Source organism: Vipera berus, assembly GCF_964194415.1.
Source record: "Vipera berus genome assembly, chromosome: 1".
NCBI lineage: Eukaryota > Metazoa > Chordata > Lepidosauria > Squamata > Viperidae > Vipera > Vipera berus.
Genome location: NC_138202.1, coordinates 73,883,982 through 73,909,001, shown reverse-complemented (window position 1 = coordinate 73,909,001; position 25,020 = coordinate 73,883,982). Strand labels below are relative to the sequence as shown.

Here is a 25,020-nt window from a genome sequence, read left to right as displayed (position 1 = left end):
GGCGTAGAAAAAGAACCGCTCTGCCCATCTGCGAACCGCCTTCGCATCGCTCACCGGCTCGGACATGGCGGAAGAGCGGGAATATCTATCGATCTCGGGGGCTCGCATCAAACTGCGGCCCCTCCACCACAGCGCCTCCTGTCGGGAGCTCCAGGTGCGCGGCCCGCGGCTGCAGCTGGGCTCGCTGACTGCCGTCACGTGCTGCGTGTGGCTCGTGGCTTATGGGCTCTTCGTCGTCAGCCAGGTACGGTCCGGTTGCCGCTCGTCTTCGAAGCGGGTCCTGAAGCCCGAAATTCGCTCAGGCTCGGGGAGTAAGCGGCAGTTAATGTCCCGCCATGACGAGGGAACCCCCACCCCACCCCAAAGAATTCAGCGGGCAGGCAGCATTACGCCCCAACCCTCCATCCCGGCCCCTTTCAGATTGCTCGAACCTGCTGGGCTCTTAGTGTCTTGTAGTTTCTCTTTAAAACCTGTGGCCTTCAACTCCCAGAATTCCGCAGCCTGCATTGAGCCACACGCACATCTTAAAAGTTGTCAAGATAGGCAAAAGACTGACTATTGAATTAAGTAGGTGTTATGGTTGAGCTGGTGTGCTGCATTTAACCCCAGGGCACTGCCACCTTCCGCGGGTGGCTCTCCTAACGGGTGGCTCTCCTAACCTTTTGTCAAGATATTAACGCACGGCATTGTCTTCAACCCATTCTAGTCCACCCTGGTAGTACCCACCACCCAGTTTCCCTCCAGTTTAGCAATGGGACATGAGGCCATTGCTGGCATGTCCCTCCCCCACCCCCATCCGCCTTGGTCCCTGGCCCCTGATTTTTCAAGGCCATTTGTCTTTTGGCAGCAAGAAAGTTGGGGCTTTCTCCCTCTACATGCTCTTCAGAATCACTAGAATACGTCTTTCACCATCCACAATCAACATTCCTATCTTGGTTGCACATGATATAGGGAGAAGTCTGGTGGCTCTGGAAGACTCTCGGTTGAGCGAAGGTTGAACTAAAGTCCCGCAAAGTGAGAAAAGAGCATAACTCTTTTCTACATTTATCTCCTTGCATTTCAAAACATTTCTTCTAATGCCCCATCACCTTATGCCCATCTCACTACATCAACAATCTCTTTATGTGCAAATGTACAATCTCGTTATGAGCGGAATCGCTTCATCTGCAAGGAGATAAATGGTTCATGATTCATCTTTTTCCCAAGAGGATCTTTAAACATTAATTCAAATAACTTACGATGTATCTACAGTTACTTAACTAGACCTGCAGTTCAGTCTAAAATCCATCATGTCTTGTAAAATTAATATGGTTCTTTTTCTAAATGAAGATGCAGATGATTTTGGATATATTAGGAACCTACCAGGAAAAACAACTATTGTAAATAAAAACAATTCATAGATGTTTGTGGCCTTTTATCTCTGTTGTATGTATTTATCACTGTCATGTCTTCAACTCGACTCGTTTTAAAAATAAAGATCTTCTTATTTTGCCAGAAATGTATATTTTTACAGTTTGATGTTCCATTTTTACCTCTAGCATGAGAACAAGTAGTATCTCTTTTATGAAACACAAATATACAACAGATGTACAACTGTGCATTGGCAACTATTTATTGTGTCTGCATAATTTCATTTTGTACTCTTTAATGTAGTGCATGAGCTGTTCATGTAGATTTTAATGGTAATGAGCAGCTCTCCCTTTGAAAGTGTTTTATAGTATTACAGTATAGTATGTAATTATATAGAATACAAGGTGACTTTTGTTTTGTCCATTTGAGAACTTGTTTTCCATTACAGAACAGTATGGTGCTCTCTGCTTCTATATTTATCACATTGATTGGTCTACTTGTATACCTGCATTTTGTGAAAATTGACCAGGAGTCTCTGCTGATAATTGACTCGCTTGGAATACAGATGACCTCATCCTATGCATCAGGAAAAGAAAGCACAACCTTTATAGAGATGAACCAGGTCAAAGATGTGGTCATCAATGAAGCCATTTATATGGTAGGGAGACTCTTTTCCTATACTGCTAAGAAATTGTATTAAAAATAAGAGATCTCTCAAAGAAAAAAAAATACTTGAACATTTCATGTTCCTAGAGAGAAGAATCTGAGGAAAAAGAGTTGTGCATGTGCTTGTTCTACATCATAAAATACTATTTCATCGCTTATTAATTTTGAAATAGAACTCTGAAGGCAGCTCCATCTATTGATCTTAATAGGATTGGGATGGTCCCAGAAATAGCCCAGACTTGAGAACAAGTTAAATTCTTGATATAATTAGCAGATATGTAGTATAGGCAATAGACTTGTTTGCTGCCTTCTAAAAAAATAACTGATTGAAAGTTGCTTCCTGTTTAAAAACTACCATACCTTTGGAACTGTTTCAACAATCAGAAATTGAGTGGAAATGCAATATATAGAGACCTAGTATCATGCAAACCCACAGTGTTTTAAGAACAGACTTTTATAACTGGGATTTTTTTTTACTATCCTATTTATACATTTCTTTTAGCAAAAAGTTATTTACTACTTGTGCATCCTTCTCCAAGATCCTATTGAACCTCATGCTGTTTCTGAAGTAGTGCCACTATTTCAGGTAAGTATAAAGTATATGCTGAGGATGTTGATTTTTGTTGATATCATTTCTTATTTTTGCTGAAATCATATGGGTGTTTTTCCCCCTGAAATGCCTCTTGGAAGCCATTTGTTTGTTTTCAGTATTTCTTCTCTGGAAAATACATAGAAATTGTAAAAATATTAAAAATATCGTTAGAGAACAGCATTTTATGTGATCTTTTTCTCAATCCCATGTTAAAGAATATGTGCTTGTTTGAAACTTACTGACTTGCAATAACTATGCCTTTAGATATAACAGTGATGTGCTTAGCTGAGCATGGACTGACTGCTGAACTTTTTAGATAGTTAATTTTGCACAGGTAGGTGGAGTAGTAACCCTTGACACCCTTTGATGCATTTAAGTTCTTGTTTTTCTCAGTTATGTCAACTCTAAAGAATACAATTTACCACCTCACTGAGCCTATTAACACTTCTATAATCACGTACTATACTAAATTAACCTGTTTTTCTATGAAACTTCTAGATATTGCTCTCCATAAAGAGAGTTTCCAAATGGACTTTATTCTGTTAAAAGATTTTCCAGAAGTCAAAAATAGCTAGAGTCTCCAGGGAAGAAACTTAGTGAGTAGATTAAAAATAATTGATACATTATTTTTTTATTGTTACATCTCAGTAACAGTAAATATTATATATTATCTATTCTTTAGCAATATTTTATAATATTTCTTATATTAATAAAGATGGAATTCTAGGCTGAATAAATAATGCAGTTGGATCTAATGACTTCAGAAAAAAATAATTTTCCCCTCTATTTATTTCTTCCCACTCTATCTACAGGTAGACTTCTCTTGGGATAAGAAACTTACAGTTGGGAACAAAAACTATAATTCTTTTTGTTTAATTTAGAAAAGCAAATGATAGATATATATGGAGTAAATCCAATGAATTTATACACTGTTCAGTATGCAAACATTGGAATTAAACATGAAGTAGCAGCCATTGCCATTGCCATGGAATCCTGGAGCTGTAGGCTAGACTGGGAAATCAATTTCATACAGAAATTAAAACTGAGTTGTGCAATTGGAACTTTAGGAAGTAATTAAGGAAGATTGATTTATTAAGGAATTCCCAATTTGGGAAAATTTATAAATTTGTTCAATTGGTTGTTGTGGTTGTCCTGTAAAATCTAAGAAGCCATATTTTACAGTTGTTCTGTATCAATTTTTTACATGATTTCAGCTGCAAATTCACATAAAATATACTTTTTATTTATAGAGCTCCCTGCCATGTCTGGACTGCCTTGTAGACATATACAAAAGTTGCCAAGAAATCCTGGAGCGGAGGAAAAAATCTTGATACCAGCTTTTAATGTGAAACTTCTTATCAAGACAGAATAACCACAATGATACAATTTTGCCCCAAGTTATTAGATGAAGCTTTTCCAAAGCAACCATGTTAATCTAATTGGTTATGTTGACAGCTAGGTAAGAGTACATTCAAATCCACCAAGGAACTAAAAACTATTACTGCCTTTTTGACAAAGGTTTGAACGTGCAGCTGTGAAGAAATGTTACAGAACAAAATTACTAATCCAGGTTCCACATTTTCTTCAGTCAACCTCATCATGTAAGAAACCCAATGATAATTTTTTTTCTGTCAAAAATTAACCCTGTCTAAATGACTGGAAATCTACAAGGAAGATTCAGCAGAAATAAGATGAGAATAAGGGTTTTTCCCTTCCTAAATAAAATCCCATGGAAGATTAAAATCTGTTTTCTGATAATGTTGAGTTACATGTTATATCCAATAGTATTCCTTTTACAGACTTAATTTTGTTCATTAACTATATATTAGCAGGGCTTTTTTTCTCATAGAACGCTCAGAATGGAGTTCCGGCACCTTTTTTGGATGGAACTTGTAAGGTAGGCAAGGCAGGTTGTATGACAGGTGTGAGTTCCGGCACCTTTTTGACAAAAAAGCACTGTATATTAGTATTAGTGGATTATGATAATTGTAGGTGTAGTTTCTGGTTGCTAGGTAATATTTGTATTTATGTAATTCACAAGCAAAGTAATTTTTCCTGAGTGACATGGGGATGCCCTTTGTTTTTACAAAAAAAGCCCCCTGGAACATTAGATACTTGCGTCTTCAACAATAGCTCCATCTGCTCAGACCTGAAGTGCATTTTTACACCAAAAGCTGAAAAACAGAACTATTAAAAGAATACAGTGAAAGAAAATATTCTTATTGTATTGAAAATCTAATTTATTAACACCACCTCCATCTTAATAAAGAATCTTATCAACACCACCTCCATCTTAATACAGAATAGTTTTACGTACTGGACATCGGCATAATTATAAAACAGTAATTTTTCACCAGTTATTTCTAATGTCCAGGTAGGGCGCTGCTAGGTGACATGGTCAGTATAACACTTTACTATACTAAAATGAAAAAAATCTGTCAAAGTTGCTATACTTTAAAAGAAACAAACTATAAATATATAATAATTTATTTACATGAGAACCTGTAATGACCAGAAAAGAGGTCTAGCTACTACCTCCATATTGGAGTCTCTGTTTCCTATTTATGAAGTGAGGATTTTAAATGAGTTTATAATGATGACAAACACAACTGGAACTGAAGAACTTTCAACCCGATATAAATAAATTGTACCATATCGTGTTGATAGAATAATATTTCTTATTTTAGACTGATGTGTTGCTTTTTACTGAAGATGCATACCAAGGCATACTTTTGTATGTGCGTGTTAAACCACACATGTAATGTCCTTGTTCCTTTGCAGACAGAGTTTTTTCAAGTTCCTGTGCTTTCACTCCATAAAAGACCCTGGGGAATGCTCAAAGATCATGAATATGTTTACCAGATTAAGCAAATTTAGCTTCAACTTTTAACAGAACTATTGTAATAAAAGGTACTTTTATTTGACAGGAAATTGATATCCCAAATTCCAAATAGTTTCTGATGCAAGAGTTAGTCGGTTGAAATTAATATTAACTTGTAAGGAAGGCAAAAAGGAAAAGGAGGCCATTTTAAATATATTTATTTATTAACCGTCCTCTTATCTAAAATAGGATGCCAGAAAATAACTATCACTACATTTTTTGTAGAAAGCTAATCTCAGTACCAAATGACTAAAAACTCAAATTATTTTATTTAGAAGTGATCAGTGCCAATAGTGATCAGGGCAAATGAAAATTAATTAAACTGATTACAATATTATAAAGAATGTAAAAAAAAGGTAAAGGTTCCCCCGCACATGTGTGCTAGTCGTTTCCGACTCTAGGGGCTCATCTCTGTTTCAAAGCTGAAGAGCCAGCGCTTGTCCGAGGACGTCTCCGTGGTCATGTGGCCAGCATGACTAGATGCCAAAGGCACACGGAACGCTGTTACCTTCCCACCGTAGTGGTCCCTATTTTTCTACTTGCATTTTTACATGCTTTCGAACTGCTAGGTTGGCAGAAGCTGGGACGGGTAACAGGCGCTCACTCTGTTACACGGCACTCGAGAAAGAATGTACTTGTGACCAAAAAGAAAATACAATTATATGGTGCAAGCCAAGGGATTATCTGGTTGGTGAATGTCTTGCTCTGTCTTGCACAATATATCTAGATTTTTTCATAATGTTGCTAAATCCCCAAAGTATTTTATGAAATTCATTTTTTATTTTGTCATGTGCATTAAAATACATCAGTGGGAAAGATGTATTTCAGTGAAACTGACTTGTGTGTGTGTTTGTGTGCCTGTGTGTATATACACATACATACACACATATATACATACACATACCCCAAAATCTGAGCAATACACAAGCCTACATTACAATACCTGAGCTATGATTTAAGCAACTTTTACATATTCTAACCCTGCTTTCCTTAAAACCTACGAAAGAAAACATTTCACAAACCTATCTAACTTGTGTTGCTCAGCTGCTCTTATCACTAGACTTGGATTCTTCTCCAAATATTTAGCTTCTCATGGCCTTGACCTATTGTTTCATTTCCTGACTTTGGACCACAAGATATGTAATTGATTCACATGTACATCCTTTGCACATAGCTTAAACGGATGTAAAACGGTCGAGATATCGCCCATGTAACTAGATGTCGTGCTTATTTACTTGAAGTAAGCACCACATACTGTCAAGGGTACACTGCATTGCAGGCTTAGCTTTCATTCTTTTGCTTGAACGTAGTGGTTCTCTCAATTTTTTTTATTTATTGTATTTTGAATAAAATATGTTAGCTCCATTGGGGATTCAAAACCACCTTAGGGTGTGTGTACAATTAAAGAGATTAAAAACAACAAATTAACAAAAGACAATTACAACAAAAGAAAAAAAATATTTCCAAGAAGGACTCAAAATTAGCCCAAGGCCTGGGATGGGGGTGGGGAAATCAGGTCATAAGAGCTTTTTTAAAATAAGGCCAGGACAGTGAAATACAGACCTCAGGGGAAATGCTGTTCCAAAGGGCAGGAATGGAGGGCATAGTTCCTGGACCCCATAAAATTATACTATTTTATCTACTGACTCTCGGATCAAACAGGATGGGCATATGCCATGGTTGGTAGATAGACCTCAAATAACCAGTCTCAGTGTCACCCAGAAGCCTATTGATAACCAGTGCTGTTCCCAAATCAGGTTATTGACAAACCCAAGGATGGTCCATAACTGCCTGGGTTCTACATTTTGGACCGCCTGTAGCTTCCAAATGGTCTTCAATGGCAGTCCCATATGCAACACATGTTATTGAAATTATATATGAGATGACCAAAGCATTGCTGCCCAAAGTATACCCTTTCAGAAAAGTTAAAATTGGCCTGCACGACAAATCTATGCAAAGGCTGTCTTGGCTACAGCTGGCACCTGTTCAGCAGGAATTATGTGTCCACAAAGAATTCCCAGTAATACAGCAGCTCCAAGAAGTGTAATCCTATTTAGGATTAAAGAATATAATCTCCAGATGCGAGCTGCCAAATACAGGTAGTCCTTGGTTAATGATCACACATTTGGTTCAAAGTTAGAACAGTGCTGAACGAGTGGTAATTATGATCAGTTCTTGAAGTTCCAGCTGTCCTTTAACTTCAACATCTCCACGATCGCATGTAGGGTGCTTGGTGACTATCTTGCAGCATCACTTGGTTAAGTCAGGATTCAGATACACAACTGGGCGTTATCAGCATACTGGACATAGCCCAACCCAGCAGTTATCTGTGAGTTCATCCAAGTCTGCAGAGGTAGTTTCAAAAATGTTCCAATCTGTGCAAACAAGGCAAACCTATACCTTTAACATTGCCTCAGTCCAAACTCTTGGCTTAAACTAGCACTGTTGAAATCTCCTAATATGGTGAGAAAGGAGTCTGGGTATCTTTCTTCAGCCCACAGAATCTGGTCAGGTAGAGTTTGTAATGCATTGTTTATGCAAGGTAAAGTGGAATGTACGTAGCAGCCAGAATAAATGAGGAAAACTCTTGTGGGCAATAAAACAGTTTGCAATTGATAATTAATGTCTCTAAGTCCTCATCACAAAATTTATTCAGTATAGTTACATTTTAACGTCATCGGTTGTTGATATAATGGACAAGTGTTCACGTTCTCACTCCCAAAGATCCTGTTCAGGAAATACTCGTACAAATTATTTTAAATTAACCATGTGAGACTGTGCTATCATTACTTTGACAGGACCAGCCCAGTCAGAATCTATTCTCTGTCACTAGAGTACTGTAATGTGTCATATGAAGACGTTGCCATCTGATAGGTCCTTTAACTTTGACACAGAACCATCAGCATATCAAAGGCTACTTTGTGTTGCCAGGCAGGAAAGTCAGAAGAATGTTCACTGGGTAGTTCCAGACCTCTCAGTTGGTCTTTTTAATTAGCTAGCAATAGATTTCATTCTGCCGTTCATTAAGGATAAAGCAGAACTGTAATGCTGTTAGTGTCACATGCTGATCAATACAGGGAGCTTCCACTATGACATTGATAAACAGCTGGCAGAGGGACAAGGAGAAGCACATGAACTGAGAAAGTCAAGGTTAGACGCAAGCAAAAACTAATATCAGGATACAAAGTACTTTAAACTTGGTCAGAAAAGAGGCCCTTCCCGAGGGAAGCAATAAAGAAACAAGAGGAAAACAAAAACAAAAATAATTATATAAGAAAACAGATCGAACAATCTTTCTATTCTGGCCAAATCTGCAGACTCTGGTTGTTTCAGCTGCTCACACATGGGGTTGGATTCTAGATCAAGTTTCAATAAGGCTGACTTCTACTCAGTGCTTTTTTTTGTAAAAGAAAAAGGTGCCGGAACTCACACGTCATACAACCTGCCTTGCCTACCCTACAAGATTCTATCCAAAAAAGGTGCCGGAACTCCGTTCTGAGCATTCTATGAGAAAAAAAGCCCTGCTTCTACTATATCCTTCAGTTGTCAGATTCTCTCTTTCACCTGCCCAATCAGCAAGTCTAGTTTGTGAATGGTTGTAGGTAAGGTATGGAAAATAGAGACTTGTGCCAAAGGCTTCAGGGCAAAGATGTGTTTTGAGGTTGAATCTGAATGAATTAAGATAGCGAAGATTCTGGAAAGCTGCTTCAGACAGCATACAGGCACACATAGGTCTCATCTTTAATTTTTTAAATAATATTATTCTGGGTTACAAAACAGAAGGGAAATACAATAACAATCAGGCATATTTTATTCTGAATTTACTCTTGATACTTCTTTGACACCTATCTTTTTCTGATGTTTGAATAGTATATTTAGATAATCATACTGTTTCTTTAATTCCTTGGAGAGTTTGCTGGCTTCTGTTTGTAATGTTTCTGAAGACTCTGTGGTGAGACAGGTCTGCAGGCCATCCTTGCTGTAACACAGCATATGGTGTTTCCAGAAAGGATACTCTAAATTAGTGGACAGAAGAAAGCAATAAACTATCTTTATCTAGTAGCACAAGATAAGGTAACTTGCAAATAAACACTGAAACTCTTGCCAAAGAATTAGAAAATATAGATGTTTGTACAAGTTCACAAATATCTTTGGTCTTAGGATGTCTTTATTTATTTAGTAAAACACAACACGTAGCTTTCATGGAAGATCTCATTTCAGAATGCAGTTGGAGTATGATTTCTTTGCCATATGAATGTTAATTGGAAGACACCTTTTGAAATAATATAATATTCTGCTGTGTGTTATAATTATCAAGAAATAGAATTTGGATATGCAAAGAAGTAGAATTTGATAAAAGTCTCATCTGTAGCAGAGAGTATTTTGTTACACAAATAAATGAAACAGAACTAGCACAGAATATTGAAACAATTGATGGACATATGTAGACAGAACCTATAACATTTACTAGAAAAATATCAGAAATATTTTATAATGCATCATTCTGACTCTGACTCACAAATAGTCTTGTCACTATTCCTCAAAAATGTATTTTACTTACCTGGATCACTTTCAGCATCCAATAGCTTCTCAATTAACTGCTCATTGGGGTGCCCAGATTTGGGCAACTGGTATTGGATGCTGCTGCAAGGTAGTACAATCAAGTATCCTTGATTGGTGTCAGGTACAATAGTAAACTTTAGTCTACACAACCAGGTATAATTATTCAACTGGCTTCAGCAATAAACATACTGTATCAATCTCACTTCTGCTTTTTATAACTTTTGCTATTTGTTTCTCAAGCTCAACAATTATTGAAGGAACTTTCAGCATAATCACTGAATGATGTACAGCCCATAAGGGACAGGAGGAGAAAGTAATGTATTTTTTGAGGATAGAGGCTGGGTCAAGGGTTCAGGCTAGAGTTTGGTGCAGCGAGGAAAATTAAGGTGGGTACTTGGTTTGTTTTGCTAGAAACTCATTAGAACAGTGTATCTCAACCTTGGCAATTTTAAGACATGTGGACTTCAACCCCAGAATTCCCAGTAGGGTGTTAAAGTCCACCTATCTTAAAAGTTGCCAAGATTGAGAAACACTGCACTAAAAAGATTAAGAGCAGGCTCTTAATAAGATTGCCTGTGAAATCTATGACAGGAAAGTAGGAAGCAGGGTAAGCCTAGGGTTCTTATGTATGAAAAAACAGTCTAGCCTCAAACCCTGAAAAGCTCCAGAGTTGCATAAGGCAAGAGAGAGAGAAAGGGGTGTGGGGGGGGAGAGGCTGTAACTGAGGTGAAAAAATAAAAACAGATCAGCTTCCCAAGGGGAGAAGAATATGTGATCACCAAAGCATGGTGTCAAGACAAGTACAGCACCCCAGCCTTATATGGTAGTGCCCACAATATCACCAGGTGGTAGCAACAGAGGTAGAGCAAGGATGTTTTGAAAACGTAGCACTGGGGATCTCCCAAAACAGTTCCTGCTACTGCATATTGCTACTGCAAATATAACACATAAAGAGAAAATCTTGCTACAGTAGCCATACTCATTACCAGTTCCCCCCCAAAAAAAACATTTGGGGGGGTGTGTATCCTCTCTCTCTCTCCCTCCTGCCCCCTCTTTCAAAATCAAACTAATTATAGATTCTGGCACCCAAGTACAGAATATGTTGAAGGAGGAGATTTAAAACTTTCCTCTGTCAGCCTAATTGATGAAACTCTCCCAGACTATTATTAGCCAATGGAAGAAGCAACACTTGTTCCTAAATTAAGGAAAAAAGAGATATGGTAGCAATGAATTTAATGATATACTGATCTGACATCTAGTCACTTCTCTGGATTAGTCAATAAAAATAGGGTCTCCTCTGTTTTACATTCCATGTTCCTTGGGGTCAGTCCATCCTTCACACCGTCTCCTGGCTGGTGCCTATATGTAGATACGGTACTCTGCTCTGTAGGGTAAATAATGATGATGCAGTGTAAGAAAGCAATCCTTTACTATAAACCTCATAATCTTCTTCAAATCACAGGAGTAATCCACTTCTGCCTTGGTTTTACTCTAGTGTAAATAGCCTAGAGGAAAAAAGCCAACAAGCTAATGGGCATACTAGAAAACAAAAATTTAAAGGTAAGCTGCCCCTACGGTTCAGAAACCATATTTTATGGTTATTATCTTTTGCTTATTACAATTATAACGAAATAGTGGGCATGATGGCTCAGCAATTAAAGCTGAAACCCCAGTTCAAAACCCAAACGTTGTGTAACAGGATGAGCTCCTGTTACTTGCTCCAGCTCCTGACAACCTAGCAGTATGAAAGCATGCAAATGTGAGTAGATAAATAGGTACCACTTCAGTGAGAAGGTAAAAGTGTTCTGTGCACCTTGGTGTATAGTCATGTTGGCAACGTGACCACGGAAATGTCTTCGGACAATGCTGGCTCTCTTTGCTAAGAAATGGAGATGAGTACCACACCCTAGAGTTAGACACAGCTGGACAGGTAAAACCTTTACTTTTACCTTATTATAACCAAACAAGGAAATGGCTGCATTTTAAGTAAGCAAATAGCAAAACACATAATAAAACATACTATAAAATAAATTTGACCTTTGTGAGGAATATAATAGCATATATGTCTCGCATTCATTATATCTGATTACAGGTTTTCTCCAGAGAACTGGTTCACATCAATCCTTTACAATATAAGTGTATTAATGTCACAAGAAAAAAACATTGGCAAGGAAACTTGTCTGCATCCCCGAACAAAAACGGGAAGACTGATAAGTCTGATGAAGAAACACAAATGGTGATAGGTTTTGTTTATCTCGGCAAATTGCCTTGCTCCTTCACTTTTCACTTGACTGGAAGCAAAACCATCTGGAAGCAGGATGGAGACCACAGGGACATGTCCATGCAGTTGTCATAGCATCAGTTCAGCGGGGCCTTCCCACTGATTCCTTCTGGAATTGTTTGACTTTCCAGTCTAGCCTTCAGCCTTAAGGTGCCCCAATGATTTCTCAACCAGGTATTAGCCACATGATGACACAGAAAGATGCACAAGGATGTGTCTTTGTGACAAATTTGTGAGCTATCCTTATGCTGAGGAAAGAGTCCATGCGGATTTATTCCTAATCTGAAAGGAGACTATTGTAGCAGTCTTTTGTTCTAGCTACTATACTTTTGTATGGCAGAATCTATCAGCAAATGTGCATTTCTTCTATTACACAACAGCTGTGCTGGGCTTTTGATTTTCACCCAAAAAACTAGCCTTTCCAAAGGGTGTAGAAAAGAGCACAAGTCTTAACAAGGCCCAAGTTCTTCAAGACACTGTCCAGAGATCCAAACGTCCTCTATTGTCTATGATACTGGCAATTCCTGGCCATGCATTATATTTCACCAGTAATCAAATTTTGAACAGGTGTCTAAAATGCACAGCTTATTAAATGATTCCATACAGTCACTTTATTCTTCTTTACATTTATGCTGCCATTGTGGTATATAATCCACCTATTATTTGAGCTCTTCTGGATAATCTACATACATTATTTTAAATAATATTTTAGAGAGCTTCACATCTATTCTACCAAATCTTGCTATCAACAACATATGTATTAGTATTTTCTTCTTCAGATGCTGCAACCTTTGCATATGCATTTAATCTCCATTCATGGAGCTAGCAAGGCAATTTTTAGAGTCTCTGCTAAAGTAAAAAAATACCTATCCAATTGATTATAATGTAATCTCCCTCCCTTCTAATAAGATATTTTAGGAGAAATATGTTTGTCTTGCAAGAGAAAGAGAAGAAACGATCTTGTCACAGAGTGGGGAATGTGAGTGTTGCAGAGTTCCATAAAGTAAGCCCTATGCACTCTGATTTAGTGGCCATAAGTAATTAGAATGTATTTAGATTTATGTTTAGATTTTATTTTAAATGTGTTCAAAGACTTGCCCAATTCCCTGCACAGATATTTTCTCTAGGTGCAGGGTAGGCAACGTTGGCTCTTTTATGACTTGTGGACTTCAACTCCCAGAATTCCTGAGCCAACCATGCTGGCTCAGGAATTCTGGGAGATGAAGTCCACGAATCATAAGAGTCAACATTGCCTACCAACTGCGGGCTATCAGATCTTGGCCACAAAACTCTAGACACCACAAGAGGGCACTCAAGAGATACAGAAAAGTCTTCCACTTTGCTGACAGCTGGTGATTCTCCAAATTTTGGAGCTCAGATCTTCTTGCCCTGAGTTTCCCTGAGCCTCAGTTTCTCTTTTGAGTGGGTGTAGTTATCATCCCTTTTATTACACATCTTGAAAATCCTATCTTCAACAGACAATTCTGTGTTTTGGGAGTTGTAAAGTGGTAAAAAAATAGTCTAAATCAGGACAGATGACCTGTTGCTGGAATTAAGATACCCTTTCCTCCTTAAGGTGCCATTTCCCCTGTTTTTATTAACCAAAAAAGGGACAGTAATTTTTCTCCATTTAGCTTTGCTCCTATCAGTTTGATGGGAAAGGGAAGAGGGGAAAAAAGGATAATGAAAGTTGTAAGTTGTTCTCCCTGTGACACAATAACAGCTCTTACAGCAGACTGAAAGGGCTGAATTTAGCATTATGAAAGCAAAAATACATTGTACAACCAGCTTCTGAAAGTTTGTTAAAAATAATACTAGTTGAATGATGAAATTGTACAGTTTGCTGACAGTAAAACTGCCATGTAGCTATAATTAGTCTTATTTGTCCTACACCACTGCACAGAACAATCATGAAGGCATTACAAACAATTAACATTTCTTGTTTCCCCATTTCCTTGTTAATAATAATAGTACACTCATTTACCTTTCAGAGCTTCTTGGAAGGCTTTGATTTGCTCTTTCAGCTTCATAATGCTTTACCAATCCCAGCAGTGAAATACAGTATTGTTGTTTAACGAGTTAGTTGCCTAGACCTCCCATTTAATAAGGAGTTTTATTGAAATTGTAAAAGTCTTTCCTAGGTTTTAGGAAAATTGTTTTGTTTGTCTCTCTGTAGCTAAGCAGTTTTCTAAACAATCACTGAAGTATTATTTAAGTTGGAAGACTAGCATGTTTACAAGGCCAAAGTCATAGCCTAGAGAAGCTTAGAAGGAAGACAAGAACTGAACAGTGTATTTTCTTCAACTGTGTCATACAATAACCTGAATAACTTTACAATGGCAGTTCTAAGAATTATTATTATTATTATTTATTGCATTTATATACCGCCCTTTCCCTGAGGACTCAGGGCGGTTTACAGGGAGTTAAAAATCAACCATACAAAAGTTAAAAAACCAATTTAAAAAAGATTAAACCAACCCTGTACAATTAAAAACCCCAATTAAAATAAATTTCTCCTCAGCCTGGGCCCGAGAGCTCAAAGAGCCAGATCTTCAGGCCCCGGCGGAATGATCGGAGGTCGGGGGCAGTCCTCAGCTCCACTGGCAGCTGGTTCCAGAGGGCAGGCGCCCCCACTGAGAAGGCCCTATCCCTGGGTGTCACCCGCCGGCAATCTCTTACCGGTGGGACCCTGAGCAGACCCTCCCTGTGGGAGCGCACTGGGCGAAGGGCATTTGATGCCGGCAGCAGGTGTTCCCTCAAATACCCCGGACCCAGGCCATGTAGGGCTTTATAGGTGATAACCAGCACCTTGAATTTCACCCGGAGGGCAACCGGAAGCCAATGCAGCTCGCGGAGTAGAGGTGTTACATGGGAGTATCGGGAGACCCCCATTACAACTCGTGCGGCCGCATTCTGCACCAGTTGAAGCCTCCGAGTGGTCTTCAAGGGCAGCCCCATGTAGAGAGCGTTACAGTAGTCCAAACGGGAGGTCACAAGCGCATGAGTAACTGTGCGTAGGGCGTCTCGGTCCAGATAGGGACGCAACTGGCGCACCAGGCGAACCTGTGCAAAAGCCCCCCTGGTCACGGCTCCTATGTGATCTTCAAAATTGAGTCGTGAATCCAGGAGGACGCCCAAGTTGCGAGCCCTATCAACGGGGGGTAACACCTCACCTCCCATCACTGGAAGGCTTCATCGCATAGATGCTTATAAATAGAGAGTGGGATAGTTTGGGAGAAGAACTCATAATAATTGTAATATTGATACTAAGAGATGAAGGAGATAGGATCAGTGGAGTTTCTCTCAACTACATCCTGTAGGAAGTTTAGTTGATTAGAGAAGGCATAAGTGGAAATATTTGTGATTGTGTATTTTAGTAACAATAGTTTCTTGTATGGAACAAGAAGGAAACACCATTGGTTTGCCTGATTTCTCATCCTTGAGGTGTTTGTAGAGTGGAATAAAAAAAACAAGATGGTAGCTGTGCCTGCACAATCAAAGCCCTCCCCTTGATGCTTCTTAGAAGTGGCAATGCAAGTCTATTTTGTATCAATGTGTAATATGAGGGAATGACGTTGCAAGGCAAAAATGTGGACTAGACAACTGTCTGACAAGTAGCAACTGAGTCCTTAGAAGAAATGTGGGCATAGCAAATGTCTCAGAAAAGACTGTAAAAGTGGAGGTGGAGGTACTTTGAACCTGCAAGATTCTGTTAAGGTAACCTTACAATAAACTTAGACCTAGTACTTTTGAGTGTACTTCCTGTCTGGACTTCCTTTCAAGGTTGACACAAGGCATCTATGTATATTTGCAGATTAACTACAGCTATTACCTCTCTTAATTTAGCTCTCACCTAGCCTTTAATATCCACAGCTTTTTCCTGAACGTTTTTAGCTTATTCTGCTCTTAGCTGTTTCCATTAGAAATATAAGACAAATACCATAAAAGTAGCAGCAATAAAAGACTTCAATAGTCTTGAACATTTTGCAAAATAGCTACCTTACACAATTGTTGCATAGCTGTATATCATATGGTGACGGGACTCTTTTTTGAACTTGAATGTACTTTGCTTTGACAACTGACAGAGAAAAAAAAGAGAATGGAAGCTTTTGTGCTTTTTAACTATTTAGGTAAAGGTAAAGGTTCCCCCGCACATGTGTGCTAGTCGTTTCCGACTCTAGGGGCCAGTGCTCATCTCCGTTTCAAAGCTGAAGAGTCATCGCTTGTCTGAGGACATCTCCGTGGTCATGTGGCCGGCATGACTAGACGCCAAAGGCGCACGGAACACTGTTACCTTCCCACCGTAGTGGTCCCTATTTTTCTACTTGCATTTTTACATGTTTTCGAACTGCTAGGTTGGCAGAAGCTGGGATGAGTAACAGGCACTCACTCTGCTATGCAGCACTCGGGATTCAACCCGCCAAACTGCCGACCTTCTGATAAACAAGCTCAGCATCCTAACCCACTGAGCCACCATGTCCCTGCCTTTAACTATTTACATGAAGCTATTTACAACAAGTGTGTATAGCAGATTTGTGCACTGCAATTCTGGTATTCCCCTGGTGTCAGATTTAAGTTTTCCTCCCAGTGACTATCCCCCTCTGGGTCTCTTGCTCCCTCTCCCTTTGAGGCTTATTAAGAGAGAATGAAAAGTAAGGAATGGGCTAGATTTTTACTGTAGTCTGCTCAGCACAGCTTGACTTTATCCTGGATCTGCTCAGCCAAACATCATCTGCTTTTCCACTGGAGACAGAATCTCTCTCAGGTCTTCTATCCAGTTCTTCCACAGAGACTAGAGTTTTGCCAATAACTGGTGAACCCTTCCTTCCTGTGTTGGATCTTTGGTATAGATGTCCTCTTCGTGGGTCTTCTCTTCCCTTCTTCCTGGCAAGCCACCCATGGACCTTTTTCTCTCTTCCAAACCAGAAATCTTAACTGGTCTGCATATACGTGTAATTTCATTTTCTACCCTTTCTCTCCAGTCATGTCATCTGGCACAGTCTTTTTTCTCTTCTTTCCTTCTTTTTCTCTTCTCTTCTCTCTTGGTTTTTTCCCCCAAGCATGAAAGCTGACACAGAATCCATAAATATCCAATACGACAGAATTTCAGAGCAGAGTCTATTACATCACCCAATAATTAATATAATTAACTAGAGGTGTCAGGATTATATACTGTACATTCTGCCACCCTAACTATAAACCCTCCCCTTTAATGGCAAACACAAATTTGGAAATGAGCTATTTATTTTAATTCAGAGGACTTTCGATAAAGTAAGTCAGGACTGTTAGCCACCGTTGCTTAGGAGAAGAGGACACTGTATTTTGATAGCTTTTCAGAAGGGAAAGTAATTGTTACGACGGGGATGTGTTTTAGAGTTTTGAGCGTTTGAGTTCCTTTCATAAACTCATAAGCTGTAAAGGATCTTCTATTGTTTTCTAGAGGATCTGCATTAGTCCAAGTAGTGCATTTAATTCAGTGGTGACAGGAATCTTCTGACATCACAAATTATTCCTGTGGCTGTTGAAAAAGGGGGAGCATTTGGGATGCTCTTTGTGATAGTCCTTGGCAATTTTTCTTCTTCTTCCAATATTACTTTAATTTGGCCTTTACTGAAGAAAGAGCAGATTCCCATAAGATCACTTAAGAACTGAGGTATTTGTTATTTTGGAAGAATATTCTTGACCTTTTAGGATGTTTCCTCTACTAGTCTGGCTTTCTGCTTTAAAACTACAAACTACTAAAGCAAAATCCAGGTTGGATGTGAATTTTTGTATGGCATCAGTTATGGATCAGTAGATGTTTTGTTCCAAAGGTGGAGAATGCCATGCTCTCTCCTCTTAATTCATGTCTCCTTTAGCAAATAGCCTCTCCCAACACTGGCTCCAAAAGGCAAAACTGCTCGACATCCTAGCCAGAAAGCACTGCCTACTGAACTAGATGCAGGGTTTTTGTTTGAGCTTAGAATAATTATAGCCTAATGAAAGATTTTGCCACTTGTCTGATTCTTCAATGTTGATTCTATGTTGGAGGTTCTGAATAACCAGGGAGGGATATGACCAGGTGGTTCCCTTAATTGAGGACGAAAGCAGCAGGGGGTGCAGGGAACGAATCAACCACATCTTCAAACTCAAACAGGGAAAGAAAATGCAAGCATTCAAACTCAGCAGGCAGCTCCTTAACGTTCACTGTCTGTTGCTGAGTCAGAACATACCTGCCTATTGGCTGGTAACACCACACTGTGTATTAAGTCTGTGTCAAATTTAATTAAAGCATTTCTTTAAAACAATGCCCTTTTCTCCCTGGATATTGAAGTTGGTGATGCTACTGGTACCTGGCAACAGCAATCTCTCAACCTCCACTTTGGTAAAAGTGTCCCCAAAGTAAGTCCTGTACTACACTGCCACCCAATTGCTTTTTTCTATCTCCCTTTAAATAGGTGGGGCCTTTTCAATGTAATATCAATAGCTAGGTTATCTTCTGCTTAGATCCCTAATTTTCTAGGAAGTGACAGCAATAGAAATAACTTATCAAACAATACAACATTGGAGACAGACTGCTTTCAGTATGTGTGAATAAAATTCCATCTCTTTGGATGCAAAATTTAGAGGGCCAATTTGATGCCCCGTATTTGTTTGTGAATGTAATTTCTATCATCTTAACCAGCACAGCATGTTCTCAGGCTTGATATGAGATAATCTAAACATCAGGAGAAGACTTTTTCTCTACGTCTAGAAGCACATGGCTACTGTGTCCCATACAACAATGAATTGGAAATAGACTATTGAGACGCAATCCAGATAAAGCAGAGCTATTGTTGGGCATTACTTAGATTGAAGATGGAGTATAATCTGTTCTGGATAGAGCTGTATTTGTCTGGAGGATCAGTTTCATAGATTAGGAGTACTTTGAGATTCAGTATTGTTGACATCAAAGTTGAATGGCACTGAATCTTAAGCATCTCTTGATCACAAGGGTAGGGTGTAAACAGAAATTCTGTGTCATCTCTTTGTTTACCACTCTGCTGTTCTTTTGTAACAGAAGGCTACTCTGAGGTTAATTCCTTCTACCTTTCTTCTCTTTCAGATGTGAACCCAAGCACGTGATCTTGGACTCTCCTTCTGATAGGATGTAATTAACTAGATGCTAGTCTTTGACTATCCCTCTAATGTAATCCCTATAAGTAAATCTCATTTCTTTGTAAATTATAAAGCCTGCTTCACTAATCCTGGGTGTAGCTAAAAGCAAACATGGAGCAGAAATAAATGAATATATATACCTTGAAGAGCAAAAGCTTTTCTTGTCTGTTTTTCTGCATACTGTATTCAGCTCTCTATTCTGCCTAAATTTTTCTTTGCTCCAGTTGTTGCATCTGGAATTCAAAATGTAAAAGCAGGGGGAACATGATCATATTCCAAGCTTTGTACAGTCAAATCATACTGCATGATTTTAAATTTTCAAGGGAGGTCATCCCATCCCCTTATTGAGTCAGCACGTTTATGACATTTATATTACAAAACTAAAACCCTCCTTTTCAATATTGCTGAGAAGCCCCACAAAACTGGGCAAAATTAAGAAACCAAAAACTACATAGCTTTCGTATTTTTAATGTTAAGGTAAAGGTAAAGGTTCCCCCACACATGCGTGCTAGTCGTTTCCAACTCTAGGGGCCGGTGCTCATCTCCGTTTCAAAGTCAAAGAGCCAGCGCTTGTCTGAGGACATCTCCGTGGTCATGTGGCCGGCATGACTAGACGCCAAAGGCGCACGGAACACTGTTACCTTCCCACCGTAGTGGTCCCTATTTTTCTACTTGCATTTTTACGTGCTTTCGAACTGCTAGGTGGGCAGAAGCTGGGACGAGTAACAGGCGCTCACTCTGTTACACGGCACTCGGGATTCGACCCGCCAAACTGCCGACCTTCTGATCGACAAGCTCAGCGTCCTAACCCACTGAGCCACCGCATCCCTTATTTTTAATGTTACTTAGTGTAAATAGAGAAATTGTACCATGGAATCCTGATAGATCTTACACCCATGTTTCTTACACCCACGTTAGCAATGTTAAACTGTAGACTTCTACTCCCAGAATTTCCCAGCCAGCCTGCTGGCTGAGGAATTTTGTAATTAGAAGCTTTTGGAAGTAGAAGTCAATCTTAACATTGGCAAGGTTGAGAAACACTGTTCTATACCATAATGTCATGTCCACGAACTTTTAGTTTACTGACATAGTTACATTACCTATATGCTACCTAATAATATGATATCTGGAAGGATCTCTCTCTAAAATTACAATACAATAAGACCATAGAACTATAAAAATCTAATCATATATCATTAATGCAATTCTATTCAACATTCTATGAAGTCTTAAGGAAACTTAATACATATAATTGTAACTGAGCCGATAATCACTTCAAGCTCTTACTTGCTTTTCAGGCTTAGCTGTGACCTCCAAAAATAGCAATTAAACGGTGTATCTCTCGAGACCCAGGCAGGCAAGAAGGAAGGAAGGAAGGAAGGAAGGAAGGAAGGAAGGAAGGAAGGAAGGAAGGAAGGAAGGAAGGAAGGAAGGAAGATCTAGCTAATTGTGAAGGTGCACAGATTGAGATTATTCAAAACCTGACAAAATGCAGACTCTTAATTTGGCCATGAGAAAGTACAACTGCTATGCTTAAAGCTAGCAATAGCCTGACAGTTTTATTTCTTAATTCCACAATTTGGTTCTTGAAGTAAATTGGACTTTCTTGGTTCTATGATTGACCTTAAGCTACCTTAGCAAAAACATACAGTTCCAAGAGATAAATAAATATCTCTAGAAAAAAAATTCTAGCATGAAAGGGAATCCTGGATGATATTCATCTAATAAGGATAAGGATGTTTCAAGATTTGGAAGATGTTTTCTATCCTTCATCCTGGAATTAAATCATCAAAATAATAAAAAACGAGTGTTAGGCTGATATTCAGAGCCATCATGTCAAAGGCATCAGAGGGGATAATGAATTGTACATGTCTGAGGGAAATATTATGTACAATTCATTATCCCCTCTGATATATATATGTGTGTGTGTGTATATACATATATATAAATATATATATATATTTATTTATATATTCATATATAAATATAATAAAATAAAAAATAAAATAAAAATAAATAATATATATATATATATATATATATATGTATATGTATATATGTGTGTATATATATATATACACACACACATATATATATACATATACACATATATACATATACATATATATGTTAAATGCTTAACTATTTATACATACATACATACATACATACATACATACATACATACATATGGATCTTTGGTCATTCGGGTTTTTCCCCGCGTAGAATTGAAGGTGTAGGAGCAACGTTTCGACAGAATCCCATCCGTCATCCTCATCCGTCATCCTATATAAAGTATTTGTTAAGTATTTTAGAATACCTTGCTAGGCCCCAAACACGTGGCTTAGAGGTAAAACAACTGCCTAATGTGCAATCAGCCCAGGTTCAAATCTCAGAAGGGTATGGCTGACTGATAAGAACAAATGAGTTTGAAATCGCCATATCAGTCTCCCTTTAATTCTTTGTTAGCAATCCAAAAATTTACACACACACACACACACACACACACACACACACATATATATATATATATTAGAGAAATACTTCTTTAAAATATATGTGTTCCTTTTGAATGGTAGAACTATACTTAAGTCCTGACTAAAACAATCTGCACATTTATCAAAGATCAGGTGCTATTCTTTTGACAATGTGCCAAATCTTTGAATATATGAAGTAAAAGCTAGCTAATCATTCTAAAATATCTGATATTTTTAAATTATTTTTACCATTTTATTATTTGGCTAGGTAATGTTAAAACAGTTGCCTTTATTGTTTTATAGCAAGTAAAAGTGTAACTTCATAGTGCCTTCAGAGTTTCAGGAATACTTCAAGATGTCTTAGGCACCATGTAATCTAACAATACAATGAGTGTTCAGATTTTTGCTGTAATTCGGATGAAACAATTGATCCCCATATTAATTCACTGCAAAACAAACACAGAAGTGTAGGTTTTCAAAATTCAGTTACTCTGTTCTGAATGATCAAATGCCACAGTGCCATATAAAGTACGACGACAAGCACAATATGTTTGATCTTTGGCAGGCTGCTCATGTGATCTCATCCACCTGACTAAAGTTTCGGAAGTGAGAAGGATGGTCAAAAATCCTGCTCTGCAGTCCAACTTTGCTGCCATGGCAACACTCAGTCAAATCAGCAGGATATCAATGCTCTTTCCCCTCAAGTGAACAATGGTGAAGCAAATGCCTGCAAAGACATGAGTGCATTTTCCAGATGTATTATGTGAAGATGTATTAACATTGAGGAAGAACAACCTTTGCACTGTTCCTCTACTATGAATAAAAGCCAATGAGCACACATCCTCTCTAAGTTCAATCAGGTATCTGCCTGAAAGAAAAGTATTTGATTCTTTTCTTCTCCATCACAATGATTACATTCACTCCATTTTTCTCTCAGTCCCTTTTGACCGAGGCCCACAGTTCATTTGTTAATCATCATGCTTCCATAGCAACAGTTTGCCATGTTGCTAAACAACAGAATGGAACTTGCATTTTTTCTGGTGGAGAAATGATGGGAAAAGAAGAGAAAGAATATAAATGCCATCTAGTAAAGGAAAACAACATTTGGAATTCCAAATCAGTTTATTTAAATTTCCATGAAAAGTTTCTCTAAACTTTTCAACAGTTGTATAGGAAAAAAATAATGACCCCAATCTTTTATCTTTTTAAATAACATGGCAGAATGCAGTTTTCCATTTTGTTACATCTTTCATTATGCATTTATTAACAGAATGATTCTCACAACTATATGGGGGTTCTGGACTTTGTGATTAAAAAAAACAAAGATGTGAACAAGACCTTTTTGACAAGAATGGTACTAGAAGTGATAATATGTTCTCCATGCAATAATGGGTTTTTTGTTTTGCATGAAAATCTCCATTAAATGGTCACATGGGTGGCAGCACCAAACTAATTTTGGCTAATCTGTATACCTTATATTTTTCTTCTGCTAGATATACCAGTTATCAAATGATTTTAAAACTGCATCAAGACATTGTTGTATGACATGGTTTTATTTGTATCCTTCCTTCCTTCCTTCCTTCCTTCCTTCCTTCCTTCCTTCCTTCCTTCCTTCCCTCCCTCCCTCCCTCTCTCCCTTCCTTTTTTTGTTCAGAATAAAATATTTATTTCAGACAAATGAATCACAGAAGCTTAAATATTTAAACAGAGAGGTTTGGAAACTTTAGTGGTATGTTCCAGGCTCTTAGTTTTTAATATTTGTGATTTTCAAAGGAAAAAGAGCACTTTCATACAAAATATGAGACTACAGTAACAGCAGAACTAAAACTTCCAGCCATCGCTAACATTTCACAAGCCTTTCTCATGATACAATTTGTAACTGCTTCTGTAGCCTTTGAGTAAAACAGAAAACCATATACTGGTACTCATTTTGTCAATAAACTAGGCATCCAGTTACAGAATAACTTGGTCATTGAACCAAATTGCTCCATGATCTGAACAATACTCAAAATCAGTAATTTGGATTAACTCTAGAGGCTTCACTATCTTTTTAGGGAGATCTTCAAGAAATTGGATTCTCTGAAGGTATGAGAGATATGGTATGAGAAGGAAAGGGACAGGTTTATGGTTTAATTACAAATCAAATGGAGTTATTTTTTTTTAAAAAAAAACATTGACTAGATGAATATTTACACTAAGGATACATACTGTGATACATACAATCATTTTTTGAGATTGCATAGATACTGTACATATATTAAGAAATATGATTTCTTATGATTTCAAAGATGGGACAATGAATTTGGAGGTTCTCCAATTTGCTTCAGAAAGTTAAAGGCATGGGTTTAAGACGGTATTAAAGTCATTTGCCTTCAAAATGATTTCGATTATATGAGGCCCTTTCTCATCATTCTTTGGACCACATCTAGAATAAATATTAGATTTCCAAAAATATGCAATATTTTTGTCCTTCCTTGTGGGAGATGGGCAGTCTAGAAATGCAAAATATAAATATATAAGTATATCTTGATAAGATTAAAAATGCGAATCCCAGGCATATTAAAATTAAGAAATTAAGTGAACACTGGGATGGAATAAGAAAAACTAAAACAGTTTTTATTGTTACAAGATCAAGCTTTAGTTGGCTAACTGCCAAAATCATCAGGATGGAAACGCTGGGGTGGGGATATCACGTTTATACTGTTGGTGTCTCTGCACTCCACTCATGGAGCATGTCACCGGTCTGTTTGTTGAGGCCGGCCGTATTCCTTTGAGTTGTCGCGCATCCATTTTTGGGGGATGTAGTCTCTGGGTGTCTGTTGTCAAAAGTGGATTGTTGACAGTTCCGTGTGTTATAGCCATAGCTCTAGTCATTGCCCATGTTCTTATACCAGAGGTTCTAAATAGTTGTTTCTCTTCTTCCCTGTGTTCTACAATGCAGGGTGGTTGTATGTTTGTGCAATCTTGATTTTGATACAATGAGGCGGTCTGTAAGTGCTTGCGCTGTTTGCATCCATATCGTGCACGCCGTTCCTCTTCCCAATTCCTTAGTGCCTGGTATGCAGGTGGGAAG

At 38.2% G+C, this 25,020-nt stretch overlaps 1 protein-coding gene across 3 annotated transcripts; it reads left to right on the top strand.

The window, feature by feature from the left end:
• The first annotated feature begins 36 nt into the window (after positions 1 to 36).
• PIGH (phosphatidylinositol glycan anchor biosynthesis class H) lies at positions 37 to 19,454 on the top strand. 3 transcript variants are annotated; one of them, XR_014025287.1, is made up of 6 exons: positions 37 to 244; positions 1,799 to 2,008; positions 2,519 to 2,602; positions 3,859 to 4,067; positions 18,647 to 18,714; positions 19,418 to 19,454. XR_014025287.1 is itself a non-coding variant. In XM_081319267.1 (4 exons), the coding sequence occupies exons 1-4, from the start codon at positions 65 to 67 to the stop codon at positions 3,937 to 3,939; spliced, it is 555 nt and encodes a 184-aa protein (XP_081175393.1). In that variant the 5' UTR covers positions 37 to 64; the 3' UTR covers positions 3,940 to 4,817. The 3 variants fall into 3 exon arrangements, 2 of the variants coding, with proteins under 2 accessions (XP_081175393.1, XP_081175394.1); XM_081319267.1 differs by lacking the exons at positions 18,647 to 18,714; positions 19,418 to 19,454 and having other exon boundaries at positions 3,859 to 4,817; XM_081319268.1 differs by lacking the exons at positions 18,647 to 18,714; positions 19,418 to 19,454 and having other exon boundaries at positions 42 to 244; positions 1,880 to 2,008; positions 3,859 to 4,817.
• The last annotated feature ends 5,566 nt before the right edge of the window (positions 19,455 to 25,020 follow it).

Bases quoted from the DNA above. Each gene is read 5' to 3' on its own strand.
- PIGH (XM_081319267.1), top strand. From the start codon at position 65: ATGGCGGAAGAGCGGGAATATCTATCGATCTCGGGGGCTCGCATCAAA. The intron at 245-1,798 runs GTACGGTCCGGT...TTTCCATTACAG, and splicing joins GGCTCTTCGTCGTCAGCCAG to AACAGTATGGTGCTCTCTGC. The intron at 2,009-2,518 runs GTAGGGAGACTC...CATTTCTTTTAG, and splicing joins TCAATGAAGCCATTTATATG to CAAAAAGTTATTTACTACTT.